The sequence below is a fragment of the Pseudorasbora parva genome, chromosome 12 (assembly GCF_024679245.1).
Source record: "Pseudorasbora parva isolate DD20220531a chromosome 12, ASM2467924v1, whole genome shotgun sequence".
Taxonomy (NCBI): domain Eukaryota; kingdom Metazoa; phylum Chordata; class Actinopteri; order Cypriniformes; family Gobionidae; genus Pseudorasbora; species Pseudorasbora parva.
The window spans coordinates 40,549,236-40,576,005 of NC_090183.1; the positions used below are offsets into that span (position 1 = coordinate 40,549,236).

The 26,770-nt window shown below is 36.6% G+C and overlaps 2 protein-coding genes and 1 long non-coding RNA gene across 6 annotated transcripts in view; 1 reads left to right on the forward strand and 2 right to left on the reverse strand.

The window, feature by feature from the left end:
- Nucleotides 1–2,466, reverse strand: part of grm4 (glutamate receptor, metabotropic 4) — a 266,396-nt gene extending 263,930 nt beyond the window's left edge. Inside the window, exon 1 of the mRNA XM_067460285.1 lies at nt 2,315–2,466. The gene's annotated coding sequence lies outside the window, so the exon portion shown is untranslated. The remainder of the gene's footprint in view (nt 1–2,314) is intronic.
- A 1,665-nt stretch (nt 2,467–4,131) lies between these two features.
- LOC137093681 (uncharacterized) lies at nt 4,132–6,560 on the forward strand. The gene is made up of 2 exons (XR_010908542.1): nt 4,132–4,321; nt 5,690–6,560. It is a non-coding gene; the product is annotated as an uncharacterized lncRNA (long non-coding RNA).
- A 7,750-nt stretch (nt 6,561–14,310) lies between these two features.
- Nucleotides 14,311–25,613, reverse strand: im:7151449 (membrane cofactor protein). 4 transcript variants are annotated; one of them, XM_067460291.1, is made up of 12 exons: nt 25,331–25,613; nt 24,414–24,596; nt 24,214–24,313; nt 24,059–24,129; nt 23,701–23,880; nt 21,018–21,191; nt 18,936–19,019; nt 18,810–18,845; nt 18,498–18,518; nt 17,915–17,987; nt 14,678–14,748; nt 14,311–14,490 (listed from the first exon to the last, which is right to left on the reverse strand). In XM_067460291.1, exons 1-11 carry the CDS (start codon nt 25,473–25,475, stop codon nt 14,685–14,687), a joined length of 1,131 nt encoding a protein of 376 aa, XP_067316392.1. In that variant the 5' UTR covers nt 25,476–25,613; the 3' UTR covers nt 14,311–14,490; nt 14,678–14,684. The 4 variants fall into 4 exon arrangements, with proteins under 4 accessions (XP_067316392.1, XP_067316394.1, XP_067316390.1 ...); XM_067460293.1 differs by having other exon boundaries at nt 17,915–17,975; nt 24,414–24,599; XM_067460289.1 differs by having other exon boundaries at nt 24,414–24,599; nt 25,331–25,612.
- Between the last annotated feature and the right edge of the window lie 1,157 nt (nt 25,614–26,770).

A 26,770-nucleotide genomic window follows, 5' to 3' on the forward strand; every position in this document is an offset into this window, starting at 1 on the left:
TTTTGCATTTGGTGTAAACAGACACCCCATAATAATAATCAGCCACAGCAGTAATCTACAACAGAAATAATCAGCAGCAGCAGCAGCGTGGCAGAACTACTCCACCAAGACCAAAAATACTAACATTGTAATATATACATTACCATGCTTAAACCCTTCCTGAGAGTTGTCATGATAAAAATATATTTAAATGAATTCCACTGAATTCACAGGAATTACCTCCAAAATCAACGCACAAAATGGGGCAAAACACTCATGAATTCCAAAAAAAAAACTCATGAATATACAACATCTTGCTCATTTTACAGTTCATTACATAATCAACATGCACTCATGTAGAATAAACATACAAAAATATGGCCACTTAGGATTCATAAATAATATAAATCTTTGACTTCGAATGGTTAAGTAAACGAGTAAGAAAACACAAGGAAGGCAGTAATAATGTCCCCTGGGCCACATCAAACTTGCTTCATGCGTTAAAATTTCAGTGGATTCACACGGTCATGAGATCAAGTGAAGTGTGTTAAACCCTCTGAGGAGTCCCTCAGCTGAACATTTTGTACTATGGTATTGTATCTCTGGTAACACTTTAGTTAAGGGTCCGATTCTCACTATTAACTAGGTGCTTATTTGCATGCATATTACTAGGATATTGGCTGTTTATTAGTACTTATAAGCAAATATTAAAGCCTTATTCTGCTTGACTATAATACATCCTTCCCAATACCTAAGCAGTAAATAGGGGGTAACCTTTCCCAACACTAGTTTCAATAAACAGCATACTAGCATACTTAGTTCCCCCATATTTCCGTTATATGGATGATGGTACTGTTATGCCAAAATTTGAATATGTATTTCATTAAATGCATATTTCAAATGACTGCAGATGCAAGTCATAATGTATGCACTTTGTAGATGCACATTCCCTTCATTTATAGATCCTTTACAGGCCCTCCTGCAAATAGTCTTAATACCATGGAGCTAAATATAGACACTTTGTAAGAGCCAGCTGCAAGCTTCAGATGTTCAGTGTAAGAGTTTGGATAGCACCGGCACGCTCAGTGACACACCAGATCTAGTTCTGCAACAAACAAAGGCCTTGATGATTAAACTAAATAATCAGAGACAACTTCAATTATGCCACTCACAGGCTGATTTCAATAAGGGAAACCATGTAAACACTGGCGCTATCAAAACAAGATCTGTTTGAGCTCGACACGGCAACACTGACTTGGGTTTAGGGGTGTTGCCACCTGAAAAACTTTGAGAAAAACTCATAAAGAGTCAAATTTAACCAAGACCAGCTAGCCTCGTTCTCCAGAAGAATGCATCAACATCCCTACTCAGGCATTGGGATGCACTGATTCATTTCACACGCACACACATAGATAAACCTGTCAGCTATGTAATCCCTATGAGAATGAACATGAGGGGCTGTTTCACTCAGACATGTCCCCTACTGCTCGGTTTTACGACCAACACATGTACACTTCATGCTCTATTCCCAGACACCTTCCTCCACCGCTTTTTCACATACTACTGTGTATACTGTAAATCACCATGCCTCTGTCTCTGGTGGGGTCTATATTAGGCTGCTGCATAAGACCTACCCATTCATTAAAAAATGACTTTTAAACAAATTAATGCATATGTCTAATTAAAAAAGGATGATTTTGTGAGTAAAAGCCAAACTTTTATAAACGATCTGAGTAAACTTGATGGCAGATTTTACACTGTGACATCATCAATGAGGCTGATGTTATGTCTTAGTAAACTGAAGGCGAACAAGACCACTAGCCTAGTTTAAAAGCCTGCCTCTTTAACTGTGCTTCTCAAATAAAATGAGTTTTTGCAGTTTCTTTTGGACACATGCACAGTGTTGTTGAAACTATGGAAATACTCAATATAGGCCTGTGGCAAAAAAAAAAAAACAAACAAAAAAAAAAAAAAAGGCCAGGCGGCTAAGTTACTCTAAATGATTATACAACTTATGTAGGCTACTGGATAAAAGAGCACGTTTCTAACTTCAACGTGGCCTCTATATTATAGATCCACTTCAGTTTACATGATTCCTTCGCGTGCTCTTATTGTAAACAAGTGTCATAAGTAAAAGTTGAACATTAACGCCATTCCTTTCCAAATTTGAATGCGACGAGCTAACGACTTCAAAAGTGGGAATTATCAAATTTTCGTTAGCACGTGAAGGCGGTAACATATTTCTGGCCCCAATTAACTTAGCAAAACATCTCACGTATCCAAAAGCACATGTCATGGTTTTTATGAGAAGTTGAAATTGTAGATTTTTAAATACCTTGGATCAATTCTGGACTCACAGGTGCGATTCGTTGAACATTAAGAGTAGGCCTACATTTTTTAAAGATGCTCGCAGGGACTGTTTGTGTTTCTTCTTGGAAAACTCAGAGGCCTTGGGGTTAGCATATTTTAGAACTTGTGTTCAAATCCATTGTAGAGAGTTTTTTAACTTTTCATCTCCCTTCCTGGTGATGATCACTTGATCTACTCACTGCGCCATGTGACGTCTGAATGACGTCTTTTCAATGTAATTTTTGGATTTCGGTGCACTGAAGGGGTTATTTTGTGACGTCTTTTTTCGACGTATTATACCGCATGTCCATTGTTTGGTGGGTAAGAACAGCTTACCATAATTGTGTCGGTAGACCACAAAGCCCTTAGCGCAACCTTATGCTGAAAGGGTAAAGAAGGCTAGAAAGTATTCTTGCAGATACTTCTCATTCCCTCTTTTGTCAATTTGATCCGCTATAGAATCATTCTAGCCAAGAAAAATATGTTTGATAGGTCTCTCATTCCAAACGCCAATAAAATTATCTGCGAGTGATTGACAAACCAAACTAAATTGGCATGAATTGTTTTTTTTTATATATTTATGTAATGTGATTTTTATTAGCTATTTTATGTGGTGATGAGCCAATATTCCACCTTGGTGGACAGTAAAGATACAATACAATACAATAAAATTACCATATTGACCTATTATAAAATACAACAATTATTAATGGGCAACCTTGAAAATACTCAACTTTAGTGAACAGTAGCTATTTTAAGTAAACAGTGCCCCCTAGTGTTTAAAGAGCTATTGCATGGCAATGACGGATAATAATCAGAGGTAGACAGAGCTTAAACAATAACAATTATTTTATTGTCACAAATAAGTTACAGCGACGAAATTGTCTCAATTATTAATATTTTCTCGCTATCAAGAAAAAGAAATGTAAAAAAGGATGTTTTGGGTATGAATTTTTTAAGGAGTTCCCCTACGTTGGCTACGATGCAAAGGAATATTTGAAAAATGACAGGCATAATTGTTAGGCATAATGAACATGATTTTTTTTAAAACTGAAGACTGTTTTTTCTTTATTGGCTGATCAACGTATTTGATCTATTGTCAATATATAAACAATAACCTAATGTGGATTTTATTTAGACTTATACATATTATGAATGATGCAAAAACTCTTCTGTAACATGACATGTATTAAAATAATATTATTATTATTTTGGAGTAGCCTGACCATGCACAGACATAGTTCAACACATCTTCCAATAACGTTTGACAAGGGGAAAGTGATCAAATAATGTCATATGCATCATGTGCTCTTGTTTGGTATGTTCAAATGCTTGCAGTTTCCCTCTCATCATGCAGTCACGGGAGCCATTATAATATTTAGGCCTAAGCCTCTTATTGTGATACTATGATATCTTTTTCAATATACTTCTATTAATAGCACATGCAGTTATACTTTTGGATGCACTTATAAACGTTGTTGTTTTTTTATACTGAAACATGGAGGACAGTTATTACCAAATTATTCTTATATAAGCCAAAATAAACGAGATAAATAGTGCTTCATGTCTTTTTAAACACGGTGGAACAGATTGCTAAACGTAATTTGGGCTCCGGTCCTGTCCTTTTGTTCTCTTTTACGAGACGCTGCGCATTGTCCAGCGATGCGCATTAAATGGTCGCCTGTACCATGTGACCTCGTCCAATGTTTGTAAACACGCGTCAAGCACATGTGATCCCGAGTGTTTAGGAACGTGCGTGTAACGCGCTGCAGCCAATCAGACGCCGGGGGAGTGTCCGGAGGGGGCGCGGCTTGAGTATTGCGCTCTGGAAAATCGATAGGGATCTTGTAATGATGCGAGGAGACTAGGCTATGCCTCAAGAATGGAAACTGAGGAGTTGGGTCGAACTGAAACAAGTGAAGAGTGCAGGCATCCACGGCACGCAGAGACCGTTTAGAAAAAGATTCCATTGGAAGTCGGTCGTTTGGATGTAGTAAGTAGACGAACTCTTTTTTCTTCTTCTTTTTTTACATGTAGGCTAATCTTTATTCTTTTGAGAGACGCTATTATAATCTTTATTTTCTTTTAAATGCCTCAATATTCTCTAGTATAAACATAAGTTTATTAATATTATCTGACAGATACTGCTGACGAATTGATTTAATCACTTCAAATCTGAAAGCTGGAACATTCTGATAATTATTCCAACAGGCATTCGTTATGATATATTACTGCGTCATAGCGATTGCGACCAGTCGGACCAGAACATGAGGATTCGTTTGGGAATTTCGCAAGCGGTAGATTTCGTGGAGCGCTTCTTTTTATATGAACGCGTCGCGTCTTATTATGACATAATGGTGAGTGAGTGTTCCACTGCCTCATCCAACATGCGTCGCTTTCAAGACAACGGCTGGAACGGGATGCTGCGCGAGCAAGAGGACGAAGCGTGCGTCAATAGTTGAAGTGCGCACTTTTGCCGATTCAGACCACAAGCAAAAACAAGTCGGGTTTAAGTGTGTTTGTCAAGAAATAATAGTGGATCACAAATTAAAAGGGGCTTCACATATCTTTGGTTGCCTGTTTAACACCAACACCGTTAGACACTTCATTGCAATAAAATAATAGGCTACGTACGACGTCAAATTGCGATATTATCTATCTTATTCACCGAGTTTAATAATACATTTTCAGTAGTTATTTGCTAGTGCGCACTTGACTAAACGAGGTAAACAAATCATTAGCGCAGTGCTCACTCCTCCCTCTAGGTGGCGCAGTCAGACCGCATACATGCTTGTTGAAAGTACTGAAGATTAGGCCTAAAACAATGTCGCAGGTAGGCCAGTCATTGTTTGTGGCATTTTTTTAAATATATACACTAATGGAAATGTATTAGTAAGAAATGACTTTTAATTTTATATTGTGTATTTGAAACCACTCCCAGCTTATCAGGCTATTTTGTTCTATAAGGGGTACAATAACAGCTATAAAAAGAGGGGGAGGTGTTGTTATTAGTAATTCAAAGATGACTTCAAAACAAAATGTTATATTTAGTACCCCGGTTTAGACTTTTGTCCAAGAAAGATGTGTTGGCTTCTTACATATCCTTTGCTCTAAACAAAGTAGACCTAATTCTAGACCCAACAATACAATTAATGAAAAAGATAAACATCCAATAGATAGTCCTAAATCAGCGGCACATCTTTTCAGTCACCCAACACATGAAATTATAATGGGAATAATGCCTCTTGACCTGTAGTTCAATGCTCTAAGATTGTCTGTTTAATCTTTTAATATGCTGTATGTCTCAACTGTTGTTTGTTTACTACTGTGTTTTCTCTTTTCCACCCCGGTTAAATGACAGATTCCAAGTCTCAATAAGGACGCCTTTCCCTTTAAGAGCCGGATCAGCGTTACACAAGCGGTCAGGTGCGCAGTTGCAGCAAACCAAGAATAAACTGATGCACTCCAGTGAAAAGACACTTGTAAACAAATGCTCTCCCTCCCTCTAGGCCACTCCATATACTTTTCTATTGTACTTATTCTACTGACTACAGTAATTCAAACATAATAGCTCTACTTTTGGGTATACGCAGTATTGACAAGGTGCACAAAAACTCACAGCTTACTATCAGGGAACTAATTCATATTAAAAGCATGTATGGTTCAGAACAAACTATTCTCTGCAAAATGATCTTTACAGAATGATGACTGAAAGCTCAAGCGTAGCATATTTAGCATTTGGTTATTTTGTATGTTGTTTTGCAGTGCCATCTCCTCGTTTGCTGCTCCTGGAAGCTGGATTCAAATGGTGCCATAGAGTACTTTATGGCATCTAGCACCATTTGAAATCAGTGTTCTTGGGTCGGTCCTGGCATCATATGGAACGGGATACCTAAATGCTGTGGACTACTAAAATTTTACTGCAACATTTGTGATCCATGTGTGACTTGCACAAGCTTCAGAAATTAAATAAAAAATAATTGATTCTTATTAAGTTCGACAAGTTCCTGTTATTCGTCTACAATGCCTACATGTAGCAGGCAATATGTCATATGATGTCTCTGGTATAACATTTAGCCTGCCCATTATCAAATATATTGTGTTTTAAGCACCTGCAGTGCTAAGATATATAAGTGATTCTATTATATAATGTACATTTTATATAAAGTATCTTTCCAGTATTGTGTTGAAAATGTATTCAATTTTAATAAATCAGTGTTTGCCAAACACAAGTGACTTCCTTTTTGTATTTTAAAAAACGTTTCCGTTTCAGACTAATTAGGCAATGTGTAGAAAGAGCATTGGTGACGGAGTTTGAAGGTAAAAGGATTGACAGTTTTAATCTTTTAGTAAAAAACTCAACTTGCTAGCATAAATGCTAATGCACTAATGAAATCATGATTAAAATATTTTTTAACAACCCATTGTGTGATTAGAGATACATTCTAATTTGACATTTTACAAAATAAGTTTTGGTGCAACTTTTTAGATAATTCTATATTTTCTAAGAGAAAGCTCACATACCTGTCAGTGCTTTAGCTCTTAGCAGTGAGGGGAAAGTGATGTACTTTCCTGAATCTTACATAGTTGTGGGAGATAATTCCACCAATTTAAAGGCAAAGTATGGTTCGGATGCAAGATTTATGGGCACATGTTTTTATTTACTTTAAGATCAAGTTATTTTAAACCATTTAATGTTGTAGAATTAGACAAATATACTGAAATATTACCTAAAGAAAAGTCACATGTAATATTTTGATTACACAATGAAACTAATTCACAGACTAATTCGGTTTTTAAAATACCATGTACAAATATAAACCATGAAATATGATATCCATGCTCTTAGATTATGTAAACATAGGCTAATCAAAGCACGGCTGTCGTCTTTTAGCCAATTAGAAAATTTTGACTCTACAGAACTAAATCAATGACGTGAGTTTGGGAACTATCTGTTTGAAAAAGCAACGGTTTGGAAAGTGATGGAAAGACCGACTCGTTTCTTAAAATCAGGTTTTTTTTGTTTGTTTTTGTTTTTTGAGGAAATCGCTATTTAGAAAATGTTATTGCAGCAGCTATATCTAATTATATATATATATATATGATAGTATAACAAACAAAAAATGCATTCTAATTTGTCATTGACCGCTTAAACTCCAGGACCATTTTTGGGATTTCCGCCTGGATTTTGCTTTTCCAAATAGAAAAGTTTCCCATACACACATACATTGGTCTAAGGTCAAAGCTTTGGTGTCATTTTACAGGAAACCCTTCGAAGTTACATACAACACTGCTAAAGATGTGTGATAAACATGTAAGTATATGTTGTCTAAGCTGTAATAACTCAGAAAAAAAAAGTATAAATTCATTTTTGAAAGTGTGTAACTCAGGCCCTGTGTGCCTGCAGTCTCCCTCTCATTTACTGAAGCTTTCGCGCCTCGATCGCCCCCCGGTGACCGGTCTCAGTATAGTCGCCCCTCTGTGATTTCTAATGGACGTGAGGCAAACTAAATAATAAAATTACACTTCAAAAAATTTCCCCCAAAGTTAGTTTATGTCATTGAAGGCAGTTATCATCACGCTGATTTCATTTCAGGTGTTCGTTTTAAAAATAAGTTTAGTTTGAGTTAGTTATTTGATGCTATAAAAACGGGGGGTTTGACGTCATGATTGACAGCTGAGACTGACGGCTTCTCTGAGTGAAGTTGTCACTGAGGCACTAACGGACTTTTTTCGAAATTTTTGGGAGCAGATTGGTGCTTTAGCTTTAATTTCTACATTTCCATAACTGTTTATTTCACACCAACATAATTAATTGTTTTGCATCTGCGAGAGTGTGGGAGGGCTTTTGATTTCGCAGCAGTACTTCCTGCTCTACTTCCTGCGCTCTACTGCGCAACTCCGGTCCCGAAATCGCTACTGTGCAGACTCGGTCCCAAGATGTCAGCGCCGTGCAAGGCCGCCTGAAAGCTTCAAATATGGCAAGCGGAAACGGATGATGTCGAGTCGTCCATATTTTTTTTACGGTCTATGGTCCCTGCAGACAGTTGGGGCTGTTTCCACTAAAATCCAGAAAATAGTGGAAAAAAGTGGTCATTTTGTATGCAAAAATTATTCAAATGAGTCTGAAGGGAGGACCCTCCCCTCCTTAAGTATGAAAGGAATTCATTGATATTCAACAACTGTCAAACTAAAAGGATAGCCTACCCTTGTCAAACCAAGTTTTCCAAAATACAGTCTTATGCATATACAAAATATTATCTGTGGTGTAATAATGATTTAGTGAAAAATTATGCTAGTAAATTAACTTCCAAGCCAAAAGTGATTGTCCGTGAAAAGCTGACCTAGTTTAACTGGAAGTTTTTCGGTTTTGTAATCATATAAGCAAAAATGAAAGGCCATCAAGTTGGTCAAAACAGATTTAGAAATAATATTCCACATAGGATTTGTGTTTTTTAGAAAATATTTCAACCAGTCAATTTTTGAGGTGTTTGGAAAAATATAAACAATCAAGCCCACCACTTTTATATGAATTAACAATTACATATTTTCTTATATAATGTACACGTTTTTTCCTCAGCATTATTTGATGGATGATCTTATTTATTTTATTATCTGAATGTATCGAGATAGTTTACAGTAGCCTGAAAAAATACCTTTAGTGAGAAGATCAATCTGCTTGTGGACTATGGAAGCAGTGACGTCATCAACAAGCGCCTGACGCTTACTCACACGTAACTCAATCAGTTTCAAACCTTCACCACTGGATGTCACTGTGTGACCTCAAAAGATAGCACACAGACAGGCCGATCCACAACATGCATGCCTGTAAACTCCCTCCAGTCTGATCTAGTAGTATTTTTTCTTTCTTTTTTTTCTCAGAACTATAGCCTACTCCTCAGAACTAATCACTGTAGATGTAATTAGAGAAAGCTCAACAACTGGCTCTCAAGACTGACAGACATTTATAACTTTGAACTTGGGATCACTTTCCCAACATCTGTAAATGATGGCAGTTGATTGAATTTACTGGTCTACTGCATGGCTCTATTAAAACAGGATGTATTCTGTCTTGAGAGAGCATGACACATCTGATTCAGCAACTGTGAGAACTCTATAACAGCATTTTTACTGGTGTGAAGTTAGCACCAAGATCTAAATTTCACTTTAGACAGACAGTATTTTAGAAGTCTCATATTAAAAGCGAGTTGTCCTCAATATGAGGGACATTGTGCTAAATGTGTTCTTGTTGTATGGTTGGGGCACCAGGAAATGTGCTGCATTTATCAATGGAAAATGCTAGAAGGTCTTGACTACAAAAGGATAACCTTAGGTCAAATGACTGAAAAGGGATGTGCATTTCCTTTCTGCCAGGAAGAGATCTTTTATATTACCATACGATTTTAAAAGCAGCAAACAACGCTCCTAAATCTCATAACAATATGCTAACTTTATACACATGAATTGGGCAACAGCGTGCTTATTAAATGTCTTGTTTTTGGATGACCCTATAATTAAAACAGCCTACTGGTCTGAGTGGTCTGGCCAGAGCTGACGTGTCCTTGTGGTTGTTAGTAGCCAACCACAACATACGCATGAGTAAACGCACCTCAATTCAATATCCCTTCATTAATCCAGGCAGGGCTAAGCATACACCCATAAACAATGAATCATCTGCATTACTGCTCCACGAGGCCTTCCCAGTAAAATGACGTACATGATATCCTTAATTATACTACGATGATGTAATGGTTAAAGGCCTCTCTGTAACTCTTCACTTTGTGTTGCCTACGGATGACCGACTGTGATTGGCTTTGTGTCCTCTGACTGCAGTGTGAAATGATCCAGGGGATAATCAAACATACACCAAAAGACCCGAGTTACTGCGATAGCAAAACCCACTGAGAAGTTTTAACTCTGATAAATGGTTCATTCTTTCAAGTAAGGCTGAGAATAAACCTACTGTATGTGATCAGCAATAGCTACGTTTTACACATTCAGTTTGCACCATTCCTGTCAGTGACACAAGAACTTGAGAAACCACCACATTTATTGCAGTTTGTGAAGTTGAATTGTCCTGCTTTCTCTTTTTAATACAGTTAGAAACGTTTTACTAGATTTTTGGGTTTCCCTACAGCATCCCTGGGTTTTTGAAGAAATGTAAAGAACCTTTAATGAAGTAAAACATTTCTATATAAGGAGAAATGTCTTAAATGATTGCATAATACTTTGTTTAACAAGTTATTTTAGTAATACACTATATTTATATGCTGTTTAATAAACTAAATTAATTAATTAAAACCAAATCCTTAAAGCTACACTGTGTAAGTTTTTTAGTTTATTCTTAGCTAAAAAAAACACTTAGATCTTTCAAAAATATATGTGCTCATTAATGTATATTTACTTCTTTCAAGTAATAAAGTATTCTTGTAAGTTTATAATATGCCATTGAAAATACATACGGGTGAGGGGTTCGAATGCTGGTCGCCATGTTGGCCCTCCATCTTGAAAGTACATTAGCCAAAGAGGGACATACCCATAAATTCAAGCTTCGCCTTTCGCGTTTTAACACTCGATGGCACTCATGGACGAGGTCGAACTGGAAGCCATGTTAATCTTGGACTAAATCAGCCACTGTAGAAGTTAAAACGAAATCGGAATTGAGAGGAACAGAAACTAATATTCCCTGGATGGTCATATACCTTTTCACCGCTAGATGGGGGAAAATATCACAGTGTAGCTTTAAAATAGCCTCATGATGGGAACCCCTATGAAGTGCCTGACCGAACTGTTAACCCTTAAGCATCCTTGAGTAGCCCTTAATGAGCCCTTCACGGACAAATTTGGGCACAAATGTCACAGGTGTGATTCTAAACAAGTTTTTAAATAAATGTCAAGTCACACTATCTTCAATAAATAAAAAGACTAATTTCCTTTGTTGGTATATTTGAATGTATTTACCTTTAAATTACCATATTTTAAATATATTATACTTATTGTAAAATATTTTTATGTTATGTCATTTTTTTTATGTTACATTTTGTTGTGTAATTCCAGTAAACTGAAACAGCCAAAACCTTAAAATCTGGCATACTTTGGTTGACATCTGGCAACATGTCGGTATAAAAACCGACTTGACCGATTTGAGCGAGTTTGACAAGGGCCATATTTTGTGATGCTAAATAACTGGGTCAGAGCATCTCCAAAACTGCAGCTCTTGTGGGGTGTTCCCATTCTGCAGTGGTCAGTATCTATCAAAAGTGGTCCAACTAAGGAACAGTGGTGAACCGGCGATAGGGTCATGGGTGACAAAGGCTCATTGATGCACGTGGGGAGCAAAGGCTGACCTGTGTGGTCCGATCAAACAGATGAGCTACTGTTGCTCAAATTGCTCAAGAAGTGAATGCTTGGTCTGACATAAATGAGTCAGAATACATAGCGTGTTGCAGTTTTTTGGTCTGATAAATCACGTTTTCTTTTACATCACGTGGATGGTCGGGTGTGTGTGCATCACTTACCTGGGGAACACATGGCACCAGGATGCACTATGGGAAGGCAAGCCGGCGGAGGCAATGGGATGCTTTGGGCAATGTTCTGCTGGGAAATCTTGGGTCCTGCCATCCATGAATGTTACTTGGACACGTACCACCTACCTAAGCATTGTTGCAGACCATGTACACCCTTTCATGGAAACGGTATTCCCTGGTGGCTGTGGCCTCTTTCAGCAGGATAATGTGCCCTGACACAAAGGGTCAGGGCTGTTTTGTCAGCAAAAGGGAGGCCCAACTCAATAATAGGAAATATTAGATCATAATGTTATGCATAATGTAATGCATCTAGATACACTTTCCCGAAAGATATTACAGCACACCATCAACAGAGCATCCAAAGTTATTGGTTCACCTTCAACATCCCTTGAATCACTTCACCAGAAACGGATGCTACGTAGAGCTCACAAGATAATCTCGGACATTACCCACCCTCCACATAAAGCCTTCCCAGTTACTGCCTTCTGGGAGGCGTTATAGGACAATCGACGCCAGAACAACTCATTTTAAAAAGGTGTCATACCTATGGCCTTAAACATATTGAACTCTAAACGTTGAGGACTGTAGAGTAAACATGACCATCCTTATATAGGTTACTGTTTATCTGTTTATTGTTTAATGTAATGTTGGAACCTGTACAAAGAACTGTACTGAAAACTAATTCCACCAGCTTGCCTGTGTGGTTATTAAATAAAGAATAGAATAGAATAGAATAGAATAGAATAGAATAGAATAGAATAGAATAGAATAGAATAGAATAGAATAGAATAGAATAGAATAGAATAGAATAGAATAGAATAGAATAGAATAGAACAGAACAGAACAGAACAGAATAGAATAGAATAGAACAGAACAGAATAGAATAGAATAGAATAGAATAGAATGATCTGTGTAAATCAATGTTGTAATAAACATAACCTCTTAAGATTTAGATTTTAGCACAAGCTAAAAAAGCATTTGTGTTAGGTGAGACTAAAAAAAGACGCCGAAATATGCTTACAGACTAATCTATGGGTGTCCACTTTTGTCCACGAAAGACCAAGTAAGGAGTTTTGTTTCAGCTACTTAACATTGTTGAGTCTAGTCCAACTTTTTTGTGTGTTCAGGTGGCAAACTTAGATGCCACGTCTTGTACTGCTCAGGTTTTAAAACGTTTTTTATTATTATGATTTTGCTCACATTTAGGACAATTTAGGGTTAAAGGGATAGTTCACCCAAAAAAGGAAAATTCTGTCACTTTATTTACCCTCAAGTTGTTCCAAACCTGCAAAAATGTATTTCTTCTGCTGAACACAAAAGAAGATATTTTTTGAAGAATGTTGGTAACCAAACAGTTGGTTGGCCCAAATGACTAATTTGTTTTCACCCATACTGGAAGTCAATTGGGCACAAACATCTTTTGTGTTTCGAACGGGTTTGGAACAACCTGATGGTGAGTAAATGGTGACAGAATTTTAATTTATGGGTGAACTATCCCTTTAAGCATCTATAACCATTTATATATATATATATATATATATATATATATATATATATATATATATAAAAAGAGTTAGCGTCACTATTACTATTGAACAAACTAAAGTTAGGGATTTAAAAAAATGGCTAAGTCTATAGTTTTACACACTTTATAGCTCATACCTCGAACCAATGTTTGTGCTTCACATACCGAGAAGCTTTTCTAAGCGATCTGACTAACAATTTAAAACCAGGAAACAATAAAATGGGTGGAACCAATTAGAAACCACATAACAGCATCCTGTCCACCCAGTTTTCTAACTTTCCAAGCAGCAAGTTTTGCTCTTTAACAATTAAAAAACCTTAAATAGATTTTATATATTTGTGAAAAAAATACAAAAAGCTGTAAGAAAGACATGTATTATTATTATTTTAAATCTTATTGAAAAGCTTTTTGAAAACATTGAGAGTTTCTCTTGGCTTTCATGTGTTTGGCCAAGGTCTCGTATAGATAGAGCACATTGTCTAAATGTCTCTTCGGTTGATGAAGTATTTGACTTGAATAGCAGCAGCTATCTCTGCCATTGTCCTGGTAACCACATTGCTGCTTGGTCTGCTGCAGATGTAAAAGCAATTTTTTTTTTTTTTTTTTTACACACCAAGCACGTATGCTCATTTGGGATCAGGTTTCCCTCACCATATGGTCAAACAAAAACTGATCCAAGCTGTGGTGCACTGTCAATATCTCACTTTACAATGTCTGACTTATAGGAAATATTTTCAACCCCTCTGTTTCAAGAGATAAAGGGAAGGGTAGGCAAATAAGTATCAAATAGAATTGGGATTGGGCCAAAAACTGTACTTTTAAATAGTGAAAATGACACATGAGTGGAAACATGTGCCAGAAATCTTTTTGGGCGCGTTCTTGGTAAAAAAGGTCAGGATTTAGTCATACTGAGGGAGGGGAACACACACAAGCATTTAAAAAAATCTTTATTAAACCATACAAAAATACAATTTTGTGTTTTCATCATTTTATAGCAATTATAAATAAATAAAATATATAGGTTATAAAATACAACATTAAAATATGAAACTTCAAGCAGTCCATCTGCAGGAACAACGCTAGAACATAGGAGCTGTCCGATTGTTTGCCCTGTGTTTGAGAATCCAGACAAAACACATTCAGGGAAATCAAACATTGCTGTTAAACAACCAAAGAACACATTAAGAATAATTAATGGAGAATATGTTGCAACTAATGCCAGAACTAACTAGTGTATTAGTCTGAGATGAAAAGCAACTCATATTTAGCATATGAAGAGTTTGACATGGATAGATACCTTTTGTTTACAGACTTTGATATAGCAATAACTCCTCTTTTGTCCTCCATTCTTCACCAGTATTGTATGAACTATGCAGCATTACCAAACGAGGAGATAGAGTCATTATAATACATTATTTATTGGACACATCCATTTTTTGTTAATATTCAATTAACCATCCGCTCTGCATGCTGTTTGGCATTAGTATCTGGTCAGACATTAGCTCTGCATAGTTATTTTTGTCATTTTGTTAGCAGCACCAGACCGATCTTTTCTTTGTGACAGCAGACCTTTTAATAAAACTTTTTTTTTTTACTTTCTGCAGCTCATTATGTGCGCAGGCATACTGTAATACTTTCATCAGCAATAATTTCTTGAGATTGAGGTTACTTGCCAACAATTAGTTACCAAATGAGCATGCTGGGAAATTCAGAAAAATGTTAAGATGGCCTTGAAACTGAACAACAGAATTGTACAATTGAGAATTTAAAGTGCCCATGTTATGCTATTTTAAATGCTCCTACTTTTGTTTTGAAGGTCTCCTGCAAAAGCTTTACATGCATTAATGGTCAACAAACATTATTTTTCTCATAATATACATTGCAGCATCAACTAATTTCTCTCAGTGACCGAAATGGTTTGATAAAGGATCTAAACCCTTCCTTTCTGAGAGCCTAAAATTCTCTGATTGGTCAGGTCACACACAGGTGATTGCTAAAAAATTGTCACACACCGAAACTGATTTTGATGCGTATTAATTAATCTGTTGTGAATTTTTGTTTTGTTTTTAAGCAGTGAGGATGATTTTGTTGTCCTTTTTTCTTTTAAAAAAATAAAAAAATAAAGAGGAAACATTAGGTCCATCCAATTCTGAGACTGTATAGATGAGCTGCGGGAGTGACTAAAGTTTACTTCAGGAGGTCTGTGGCTCAGTTTGATGCTTTTCTAGCAAAACTGGAAACACATATTAAAAAGAAGACCATCAATTTCTGTGAACCAACTGATCCTGAACAGAGACTGGCAGTATGTTTAAGGTATGGACACACACCAAGCTGTGGTATGCTGAGTTGTCAAAATCCCCAATTTATTTTTAATATGGACGTACGTTTCGGAGGCAGTGTGTTAAACAAGATAAACATATAAACTTATTTAGTTTTTAACGTGCAAAAATTTAGGATGAGAATTCCGGACTGCATGGAGGTGCAATATGTATTATTTTTGCAGTAAAATATCCCAAACCCACTAGGCCAGTGTTATATACTTTGTTCAGTTGAGTTCTTACAATATCCCAAATGTTCCCAACTATTTGTAAATTGTGAGAAAATTGCTATTTTAACCAATGACCCGGGACGTCTGAGGGAGCCGCTTGTCAATTGTGTCATATCTGCGTTACCCTCGGTTTCTGGTTTTATTTGGCAGAAACGCTTTACTCTTAGCAGTGTGAACAAGTATCACAGCAGCCACAGAGCGAACGCACAGAGTAACGTCACAACATCATTTTAAACACACTTAAATTGATCTGATTTACATTTTCTGGTCATACTCATGACCGGAAAAGCGGAAATGGTGCCGGCGACTGTGTCCCGTCATATTAAAAGTCCCACTGCTCGCGAGGTGTGTGCTTGCGTAACAATCGCTCCAGCGGCCGTGCTCAGCTACTCAACACTCAGTCCTGCTCTGCTTCACACTACAGTAACGTTAATAACCGCATTCATGAACATGAGTCCTATCCCGATTCTTTTCCACCGGAAAAAACCACATGTCCTAAGATTTTGCGCTCAATCTTGGCATCGTCAAACTATGCATTTGTTTTGAATAGGCTCCCTCTAGCAAACGAAAAAAATTACATGGTGCAGCATTAAAGGAATAGTTCACCCAAAAAATGTAAATGATCCTATAAGCTCTCAAACCATTCTAAGTTTATGTGACATTTTTCTTTCAGACGAATACAATAAGAGTTATATATATAAAAAAGTCCTGGCTAATCCAAGCATTATAATGGTGTGAATGGCGATGAGATACTCCACACGGCTCCGGCCTTCTGAAGCGAAGCGATGGGTTTGTGTAAGAAAAATATCCAAAGTAAAATATCTAGCTTTCGGAAGACCGCCTTCAGTATAAACTTATACGAAGAAAGAGTAACGCATCTTGCAATGCAAAACACGTCTGACGTCATCATTGCGCCATTTACACTTTTTTTAAAAGTTGAATATAGAAGGCGGTCCTCCAGAAGCTACATATTTTACTTTATAATTGCAAATATGGATATTTTTCTTACACAAACCTATCGCTTTGCTTCGGAAGGTCTTTATTAACCTCCCGGAGCCGTGTGGAGTACATATATAATTATGAAGGGATGCAATTTTTTTGGGCTGCCATTCACTGCCATTATACTGCTTGAAATAGCCAGAACATTTTTAATATAACTCTGATTGTATTCATCTGCAAGAAGAATGTCACATACACCTAGGATGGTTCGAGGGCCGCTGGATAATTGTAATTTTTGGGTGAACTATTACTTTAACAATGCTGTCCGTTTTACCATATAAATTTAAGCCTGAGTCCTCACCTTTTGAAAGAGTGGGCAAAGTGGATGTACATCAACATGTCAACAACACATACCAAACTCCTCAAGGCCTCAGCCACAACTACAGTGTTTGGGGGGCGGGTCAAAGCAGACGCTGTTCACGGGCAGCCAATGAAGGCCATGGCTGGCATTATGCAAATTTGTTACAAAAGGTTTGAGCAGGAAGTAAGGGACCCCTTTTCTGACAAAGGCCCTTAGAATCGCCCTAATCGCTCCCCCTCCCACCATTATGACGACTCGTTTCAGGCAGTTCAGAATTGATTCTTTCATTTGGTAGATAATAACTCCATTCATCCAGCACTTTGATCTTTTGACACGTTGCAGAAATGTACATTCACAAACAGCTATATTACACACAAGGTAATATACAAAAAAAGCATAATGGGGCACAACAAAATTGAGCTGCAGCCACAAATCAACCTCAAGGACAGCTAGCTTTCTGACTGATAGTGAAATCATGCATAAAAGTGAAGCATTTTTCTCCACCCTCATCGTGAAAGAGCAGCATAGGAAAAGATGGAATTGAGGCAAAAGAAAGCATCAAGTTGATGCATGTCTAAAGCAGCATGCAGTTGAAGCAGAGAGACAGCCATGAGAGTCTTGTCATGTTTAGGTCAGCTGAGCTAGAATGACTTTAAAACATTTGACAGATTAAAAGATATACTCACCCTCTATGTTTAGATTTATGATACACAAATAATGCACATATGCAAAAGGCTGCACAAAAGACTGCAAAAAAGACTGCAAAAAAGGCGGCAAAATATTAAAATGTTTAAGTAAATAGTGTAGTAAACAGTAAAAGGTGTATATACACACTTTAATTCAAAAGTATGGAGTCATTAAGATTTTTTAGTCTCTTGGAGTAATGGTGCTGAATATATATTATATATATTATATATATTAGCACTTTGGGATTGTTTTTAACTATGAAAAGGGCTTTACAAATAAAATGTATTATTATTATTATTATTATTATATTCAGCACCATTACTCCATCACTCCAGTCTCATGTGATCCTTCAGAAATCATTCTGATTGTGCTGCTTAATATGTTTAGAAACTGTTATACATTTTTTTCAGGGTTATGAATAGAAAATAAAAAAATGCATTTATTTGAAACAGAAATCTTTTGAAACATTCAAAATATTTTTAATTTATTGTGTCCATTTAAAAAAAATTATGACCCTAAACATTTGAACAGTATACAAATAAAATGAGTCTATAGTTTAATCCAAATCATTCAGATGCTTACCCAAAATCACAATGCCCACACCTGAAAGATCAACAGTTGCGTTATTAGAAACATTGAAATGCATTAACAAAAGGAAATACACATTTACTTGATATGTTGCCTTCAGTTACAGTAGTGATCACTCCTCTTACATGGAACTTAAACAAGACAAAATAACTCATTATCATCACTGGCTGTTTAATTATATGGTGACATATGCTGCACGTCAAACACTTCTCTGACTACAATAACCACATTTCTTTCCCAGAGGGTGGTGCAGTCAGACATGTATTTCAGTACAATACATATCATTGGTTTTAAAGGATGACTCACTCAGTGAATGATTAATGAGCTGACCTCCATATCTTCCTGCAATAAAAGACATCAAATAACTATTACAGCATAACCATAACAAATCATTATTGGGGAAGAAAAAAAACACAATTTAGACTCACTTACCATTTGAATTGGTGGTGGCTGTGAATGTAGCTGTTGTTGTGGCTTTGTTTGTGGTAGTGCTTGTTATTCTCTGTGTTATCAGAACTGAAAGAAAATGCCAAGTCATCATCTACTTTTGCAATCTTCTCCGATACAACAATCTACATCTCAGCACTTACCCCTTACCCCTTAAAAATATGTATACTTCAAGTTCATTTTATTAAGTAAAGTTCAATTATATTTTTAAGTATAGTAATACCAAAGTACGAGTAGTATACTTGTGAGTGTACTATTTCAGTACTATTTGGGACTAAATTGACCCACTTTTAGTGTAAAAAAGTATACTTTTAAGTATACTTTAAGTTTAATGCCCTTATCATACACTCGGCTCAATGCGATGCCAGGTGCGATGCAAGTGTTTTTTTGCCAGTTTCAGCCCGACATGTTATAATTTTCACATCCAGCGGCACATTGTTTAAAGGTGCCATGTGTAAAAAATATCCAAAAACTGACCTACACGCATCAAAAGAATTAGAAGAAATAAGGGCGATGATGTCATTTAAAAAAATGTTATAGTGTTGCAGAGATATCAACCTTAATTAGGGTGACCGTACTACTAGGGGCATTACTAGCCCCGGCCCGTCAGGTGTCGTAATACCAGTCTCGGCCATGGGAGGCGGTATGCGGGCAACATAACCACCAGCCAACCTGGTGAACCTGATGTCAATCGTGTGGAAAGTACAGCCCACTACTTCATTTCAGTTCAGGGAAGACTGGCGACTGTGTCCCGTCCCGTCATAATAAAAGTCCCGGTACTCGCAAGCCGTTTAGAATAGGCGCCCTCCAGTGGACGAAAAGTTGCATAGTGCACCTTTATATATCAAATTCATTTGCGCCCATTTTCGCGCGGTGTGCTGGTCTGAAAGCTAGGTGTGTTCAGGCACATTGCTGGCGTGTTGCTATTTTGAGGCAACTTAAATCGACAGCGCCATTGAGCAACAAAAACCTGCTCTAAAGTCAATAGCGCAATACTTTTTTGTTATTTAAAGAGTGCGTTAGTAATGTGCACCTATACAACATGTGTAAACTTTGCTTTTTACACAATTTGCTAATTACAATTAGCAGCAGCAGACATTTTTTTTAAATATTAAAAATAAAAGGATTCCTCTTTGGAGAAGCACTCAGTCTTTACGCTCGCAAATTCCGCCATGTTAATAGCAATCCTCCATGGTGCAAGCCATCTGGCTTTTAAAGGGAATGGAAGATGATACTGATTGGTTTATTGCATGTTACTCCTAATACTCACACCCACTAATCATTAAGAGACTAGGTACAACCCTTTTGGACCATGCGCCTGGCGCACCAACCATTTTTCCCATTGTTAAACTAGCAAAAGTTGATTCATGCACGACCTAAGTGCGCTTCAGACCATGAGATTAGCCTCAGAACATTAAAATACATTGCTTAATTGCAAGTATATTTCTGAGAAGTACAGGTTCATTCATATTTTTTGTTTAAAAGAAGTCTACTCGTAGCACACTTGAATAAACTTCTTTTTTGTAAGAGAATTCATATGGAATGCAAAACCACTGGAGAAAAATTCACAGATTTCTAAAGATCAAAGGTCTGCATCCCTTGGCCTTCGTGCATTTGTTTCACATTGTATTACATTTGATAACGCTTTTAGCTTCAAATAGAAGTACAGCATTCTCAGCTGTAATGTTTAGTTTTATGTCTGTTTCATTGTGTTTTGGTTCTGTTTTCCCTATTTTGCCCATGTTCCCTGTGCTTCTTAGATTCCATAGTTCCTAATTTACACACCTGATCTGTTTTCTGTTACTCTGTCTGTGTATTTAAGCCTTCAGTTTATTCAATTTGTGTGGTCTACCATGTAGTTTCCTAAGCATTTGTGATTAAAGCTTGTTCTTTGTATTCTCTATTGTCGTGCGTTTATTGCAGACACCTCAGCCCTGGCATCAGCTCATTTTCAAACATTTTTGCAATGGAGAACGCTGCAGATTCTGTACTTATCACTAATATCATTAAAGCACACTTTGGGGAAAAAAATCCCATCCACTATAACATCCAAAAGGTTAAGCTTACCTTTAACACAGACAGGCAGGGCAGACCAGCCACTCTTTTCACACACTGACGTAGCTAAACCTTTCATCCTGTAACCGGGCCAGCATTCAAACGTAGCGTTGCTTTTATAAAAGTATGGAGGATTTCCTTCAGTCTGGTTACCAAAACTGATTTCAGGAACTGAGCATTCAATTTCTGGGAAAAGAAAGGAAAATGGATTTAAGTCGATAAACCATACAAAGCTAAACAAAGGTAAAATGTTTTTGTGTAAAGAGACCACATCCGGACGTCTGGCACCCTGCAGCATTCATGGAATTTCAGTAATGTGAAACTGAACCAAATAAATGTCAAAACAAGATTCCGAATCGTTTTATAATCCAAGACTATAAAAGGATGTTTCTCTGGAAAGAAACATTTACAGAAAGATTTCTGTTTTAAACATTACTGAAATGTTTATAAATTCTTTGATATCAGAGCCAATAAATGGCTTAATTTGGTGGGATGACAGAAAAAACAAATCACGCCCATTAATCCACTGGGTGGAAACAATAGTGTCAACCGGGAACAGGGTTCGTAAAGAAACCGTGAAACCAAATTTCAGGACTTTTCAAGCACTACTTTTTTGGTTTTCAAGGACTACATTTAGAGATCTTACTTATCAAACATCTTTATTATCTTTCAAATTCTAAAAAAGGTAAACAGATGAATAAAAAATTGTACAAATAAAGTGCAACAATGACTGTGGCACCTTTAACCATATATAGATAGATAGATAGATAGATAGATAGATAGATAGATAGATAGATAGATAGATAGATAGATAGATAGATAGATAGATAGATAGATAGATAGATAGATAGATAGATAGATAGATAGATAGATAGATAGATAGATAGATAGATAGATAGATAGATAGATAGATAGATAGATAGATAGATAAAAAATGCTTGGTATTAATCATTAAAACAGTTTTACTCTTCTCACAATTACTACTCCCACTCTTCTTTTTTTTTTAAACTTTTTTCATCTTGTATAATATTCTTCCAGCACTGCTACACACAGACACCTGATACTCCCCTATCTGCTCTGATCGAACCACAGAAGGATATCTCCTCCACGGAAACACCATTCAACTGCCTGTCACCACCAGGACTATGATGAAGTGAAAACATGAGGCTGAGATGATTCTGTAGGGCTTGGAGGAGAGACTGGGAGCAGTGAGTCACTGAAGTCTACAGAGCACGTCAACATATACAGCTAAGACAACAACAACAACAAAAATCCATAAATCACAAAAGGCCTGAAGGACCTGCTAAACAAGAAAAAGACTGCCTTCAGGTAGAAGGACACCTAGAGATGCAAACATAAATAAACAGGTCAATAAGGAATGAACCAAAGAATGAAATACAATAAAGTGAAAGGGCAAAGGAACTGTGCTGTGCAAGAAAAGCAAGATGAGCTCAGCAGGCTGCTAGAGAACTTCCACTAGTTCTAACACGCTGTGCCCTGATGCTGCTCCAACACCAGGGCAAGTGAGTCTAAGTACATGTTCAGACTCTTTAAGAGTCCGATTGGGGCACCTTTATTCTTTAAAGGTATTTAAATAAACACTTTTTGCTATTCTGGTTGAAACTATCGTCACATCTTTATATCAATCAATAATAGATGTGGTCTAAATATTAAAACATTTGTATACACTAATGAGGCATAACATCATGACATCCTAATGTTGTGTTGGTCCCCCTTTTGCTGCCAAAACATCCCTGACCCATTGAGGGATGGACTCCACTATACCTCTGGAGGTGTGCTGTGGTATCTGACACCAAGCAGATACAAGTTGCGAGGTGGGGCCTTTGTTCAGCACATCCCACAAATGCAGGAAATGGGATCTAGGAAATTTGGAGGACAAAGTCAATATCTCAGACTCTTTGTTGTGCTCCTTAAACCATTCCTGAACCATTTTTGCTTTGTGGCAGGGCGCATTATCCTGCCGAAAGAGCCACAGCCACCAGGAAATAAAGTTTCCATGAAAGGCTGTACATGGTCTGCAACAATGCTTAGGTAGGTGGTACATGCCAAAGTAACATCCACATGAATGGCAGAACCCAAGGTTGCCCAAAGCATCACACTGCCTCCGCCAGCTAGCCTTCTTCCCATACTGCATCCTGGTTCCATGTGATTCACTACGTTAAGCCTATTATAAGTGTAGATATTTTAGACCTGACAGGATGTTTTTTTGTGGGAAATTGTTTACATACGTTACTCGCCCATGCATGTCTCGTAATATCCATAAATAGAGAGTAGTTATAAGAAAGAACCATATTCATCCACACAGTCACTCAAAGTCAAAGTCCAACCAAAACAATGGTTCTCGTTCACTAAGCATGCATATGCACACATTTGTGTGTGAAATGTGCGTACGAATGATTTTGCGAACCAAGAATTGTTTAATAAAAAATGTATTCTAAATTTACAGAAAAATGTAGGAACAACTGAAACCACACGTATGCAAAAAGCACTTACTCTGTACAGCCGTGTTAATACGTCATATTGGGAATCAAAGCCATGACCTTACCATCACTAGCACCATGCTCTACTGCTTGAGTGACAAGAATGCAGGAGTGTTGAGCATTTGATGACCCTGACTGATTTTTTGATGCTTGGAATTTACTGGACTAAAACCTTTAATTCCAATTAAACTAACCTTTGCATGTTGGAGGTTGTGAACTGTATGTCCAATCTTCCGTACATGTAAGGTATCTGTTTCCAAAAAGGGCGTAATTATCATCACAGGAATATTCAATGACATCATCTAACTCTGGAGTCTCCTTGGGCTTGGAGAAAGTTCCATGGGCAATTGACTCTGGCTCATCACACGTTATCACTGTAAAAGACATGGGGACACAGAGTCTGTTTGTGAAGGTGCTCTAGACAACATAGATGTTAATAATATTGAATTGTGTGTATAATGGTTATTATAGTTAACTAAAACCAAGTTTTTTTTAAAAACATGTTAACTGAAATAAAATAAAATACAATCCAATACAAAGATGAGGACTCACATACACATTGAGAATTTCCACTCCAGCCACTTACAAGACATTGCTTGAAACTTACACCTTCCAAGTCATATCTAAGTTCAAGACAAAAGAAACAAGTCAATCATTTGCTACATTATGAGTGAAATATGGACAGCAGGGGCCGCACCAGTTCTTACCCCTTCTCACAAGTGACTTTTATGAAGGCACCAAACAGCGTTCCATCCGGGATGGAGTAATTCATATGTGCTGAAGGTTTAGGTGATCCACAGTCTATCTCTGAAATGGGTGCAAACATAGAAGTTTACAACACATATCTTACTGACACCATTTTGTTTAGAGGGAACGGCCCAATTCAAAAATGAGGGACAAAAAATACTTTTGCAGTTTAATTCCACAGCACTCCAAGTCCCATCAATGCAGGTGATTGAATCTGAACCGTTCTCTTTCTCGTGTCCTTTAGGACAGACCACATACGCTTTTGAATTATCTGGGAAATGATTCTTCTGGATGGATTCCGGGGACAAGATAATTTGGTCACTCAAAACAGGATACGGACAATCTGCTAAATCAACCACAGACACAAGACAGATGAAATATTAGATTTTAGAAACATATTGAAAAGTTTGAGGTCAGTAAAACTTTTCATTTTTAAAGAGAAAAATACTTAAAAAAAGAAATCGTATATGTGGGAGTATTTGTTCTGAAGTGGCAAATATGTTTAAAACATTAATAACAATATGAAATGTGCTTTGAGCTCTAATTCAGCTTATTAGAATGATTTCTGAAAGATCCTGTGACACTTAAGAGTGGCGTAATGATGCTGAAAAAGATGTTTAAATTATTTAAAATACTATTTCACACTGTATTTAGTATAGGATACTACTTTCAAAAAGATAAACAAACACAAAGCCCAAAATTACAGCCATAATGTTCCTTTTAATTGTATTATATTTGTATTACAAAGCCTTAGAGAGCCAATTTATGCACTTGACAGTTGGCTCCACCTACGGGAGAGTTCCTCTAAGTAAACATATTTCTGATACCCTGCTATAAAAACGTTATATCTATATATATATCTTACTGTTAAAAAAGAAACTTTAGGCTACTACTATTATTATAGTATTAGTACTACTATTATTATTGTTATTGTCCAGCAACTGAATTAGAAACACAAGTCTACCTCAGAAACATATTTTAAAAAAATTGTTCAGGACCCTTTCAGTGCACTTAAAACTTTGTTTAGTTTAAATAAATGTCGTTTATGGAAAGGAAATTCAAGGAAAATCAGCTTACCTTTCCCCATAGAAAGCAGTGAAAACGACAGTAGAAGCAGTGGACAAAACTTCACACTTGTCATCTTCACTTGAACAGATCTTATAACACTTGTCGTGGATATAGCATACAACAACTGACAGAACATGTAACGAGGTGAAGGCATAGATATGAAATAACAGAAAATAACTACAGCGATATTCCCCTTAATAAGTTCATTGTTCACGTTCCCGCCTGAGAATATATAAAAGGAAACCGCTCCAGATTCGCGTGTAGCCGACTAAACATCGAAAGGGAACCCCAGTCCACTCCACTCATTAGAACACGCCCTCTACAGCAGTCCTCCAACCGAATGCCCTACCCTGAGATTAACACTGTCAAAATAAGATTCAAGTAAATTGGCTTTGTTGGTCCGCGTACACTTTTATGCAAATATGACAGTATGATAAAATTGAAATAAACACATTACATGTTGAATTGAATTCTGCTGGCCTACTGTCTTGGATTATAGCCTATTGGTTTTATCTGGCGACTAGACATAGCTACACAACCGTTACAAAATTTGGGAAAGTAAGATTTTTTATTAATACTTTTATTCAGTTAGGATGCATTAAATTGATCCGAAGTGACTGTAAAAACATGTGTAATGTTGAAAAAATCTTTTTCAAAAAAATAATGTTGGTAGTGAGCGGCACAACCTAACACAGGGTTTAAAACTTTCCACACATGCCAGGATGACGAATTATATTTACTAGTTGCCATATCAACATTATTTAGAGAGAAAAAATCTTTTGGAAAATATCGCTGAACATTTATTTAACCATAGCAAAAGTAGCTACTTTTCTTAAGATTATTTTTCATCTATGTTTTTTTTGTGTTTATTTAACATAAGACAAATCTGATATTATTTGAATCTTATATTTGTTATTTAGGAGTTGAGATCGTTCTTTAATGCTGATCTAACAGCAGATAAAGTGAAGTTGAGAAGTTGGGGCATGTTGTCACACTGCATTAATGAGCCCCTATTAGAGCTTTTCTATAATTTGATTAATTCTATTGAGAAAATGGTCAATAATGACTGAGTCAATGTTCATAAGTTATTCATTATTAATGTTTTGAACTATGCTGTATAGTTGTATTTTGAAGTGTGCCATACATTAGTTTATTTTTAATTATTACAAAATGCCACTGTTTTATTTGAAAGTTAATAATTGTATTTTATTGACAAAATATTTTATTTTGTCTTAAATAAACTAAAATATAAATATAAATGTTGATAACATTTTAAGTTGTCATTTGGTCATATTACAATGTGCTCCTCATATGTTACAATGTACCACACCTATGGGACATGCTGTCACATTTCACTTCCATTATTCAGAACAGGGTTGTGCCCTGCTCTCCCCTACTTTATATTGATCAAAAAGCATAAAAAATAACTTTTGAATAACTTATTTATTC

Bases quoted from the DNA above. Each gene is read 5' to 3' on its own strand.
- im:7151449 (XM_067460289.1), bottom strand. From the start codon at position 25,475: ATGCCTTCACCTCGTTACATGTTCTGTCAGTTGTTGTATGCTATATCC. The intron at 24,600-25,330 runs GTAAGCTGATTT...TGGTTGATTTAG, and splicing joins ACTGCTTTCTATGGGGAAAG to CAGATTGTCCGTATCCTGTT. The intron at 17,988-18,497 runs GTAAGCATCTGA...CCTTTTTTGCAG, and splicing joins TGTGGGCATTGTGATTTTGG to TCTTTTTTGCAGTCTTTTGT.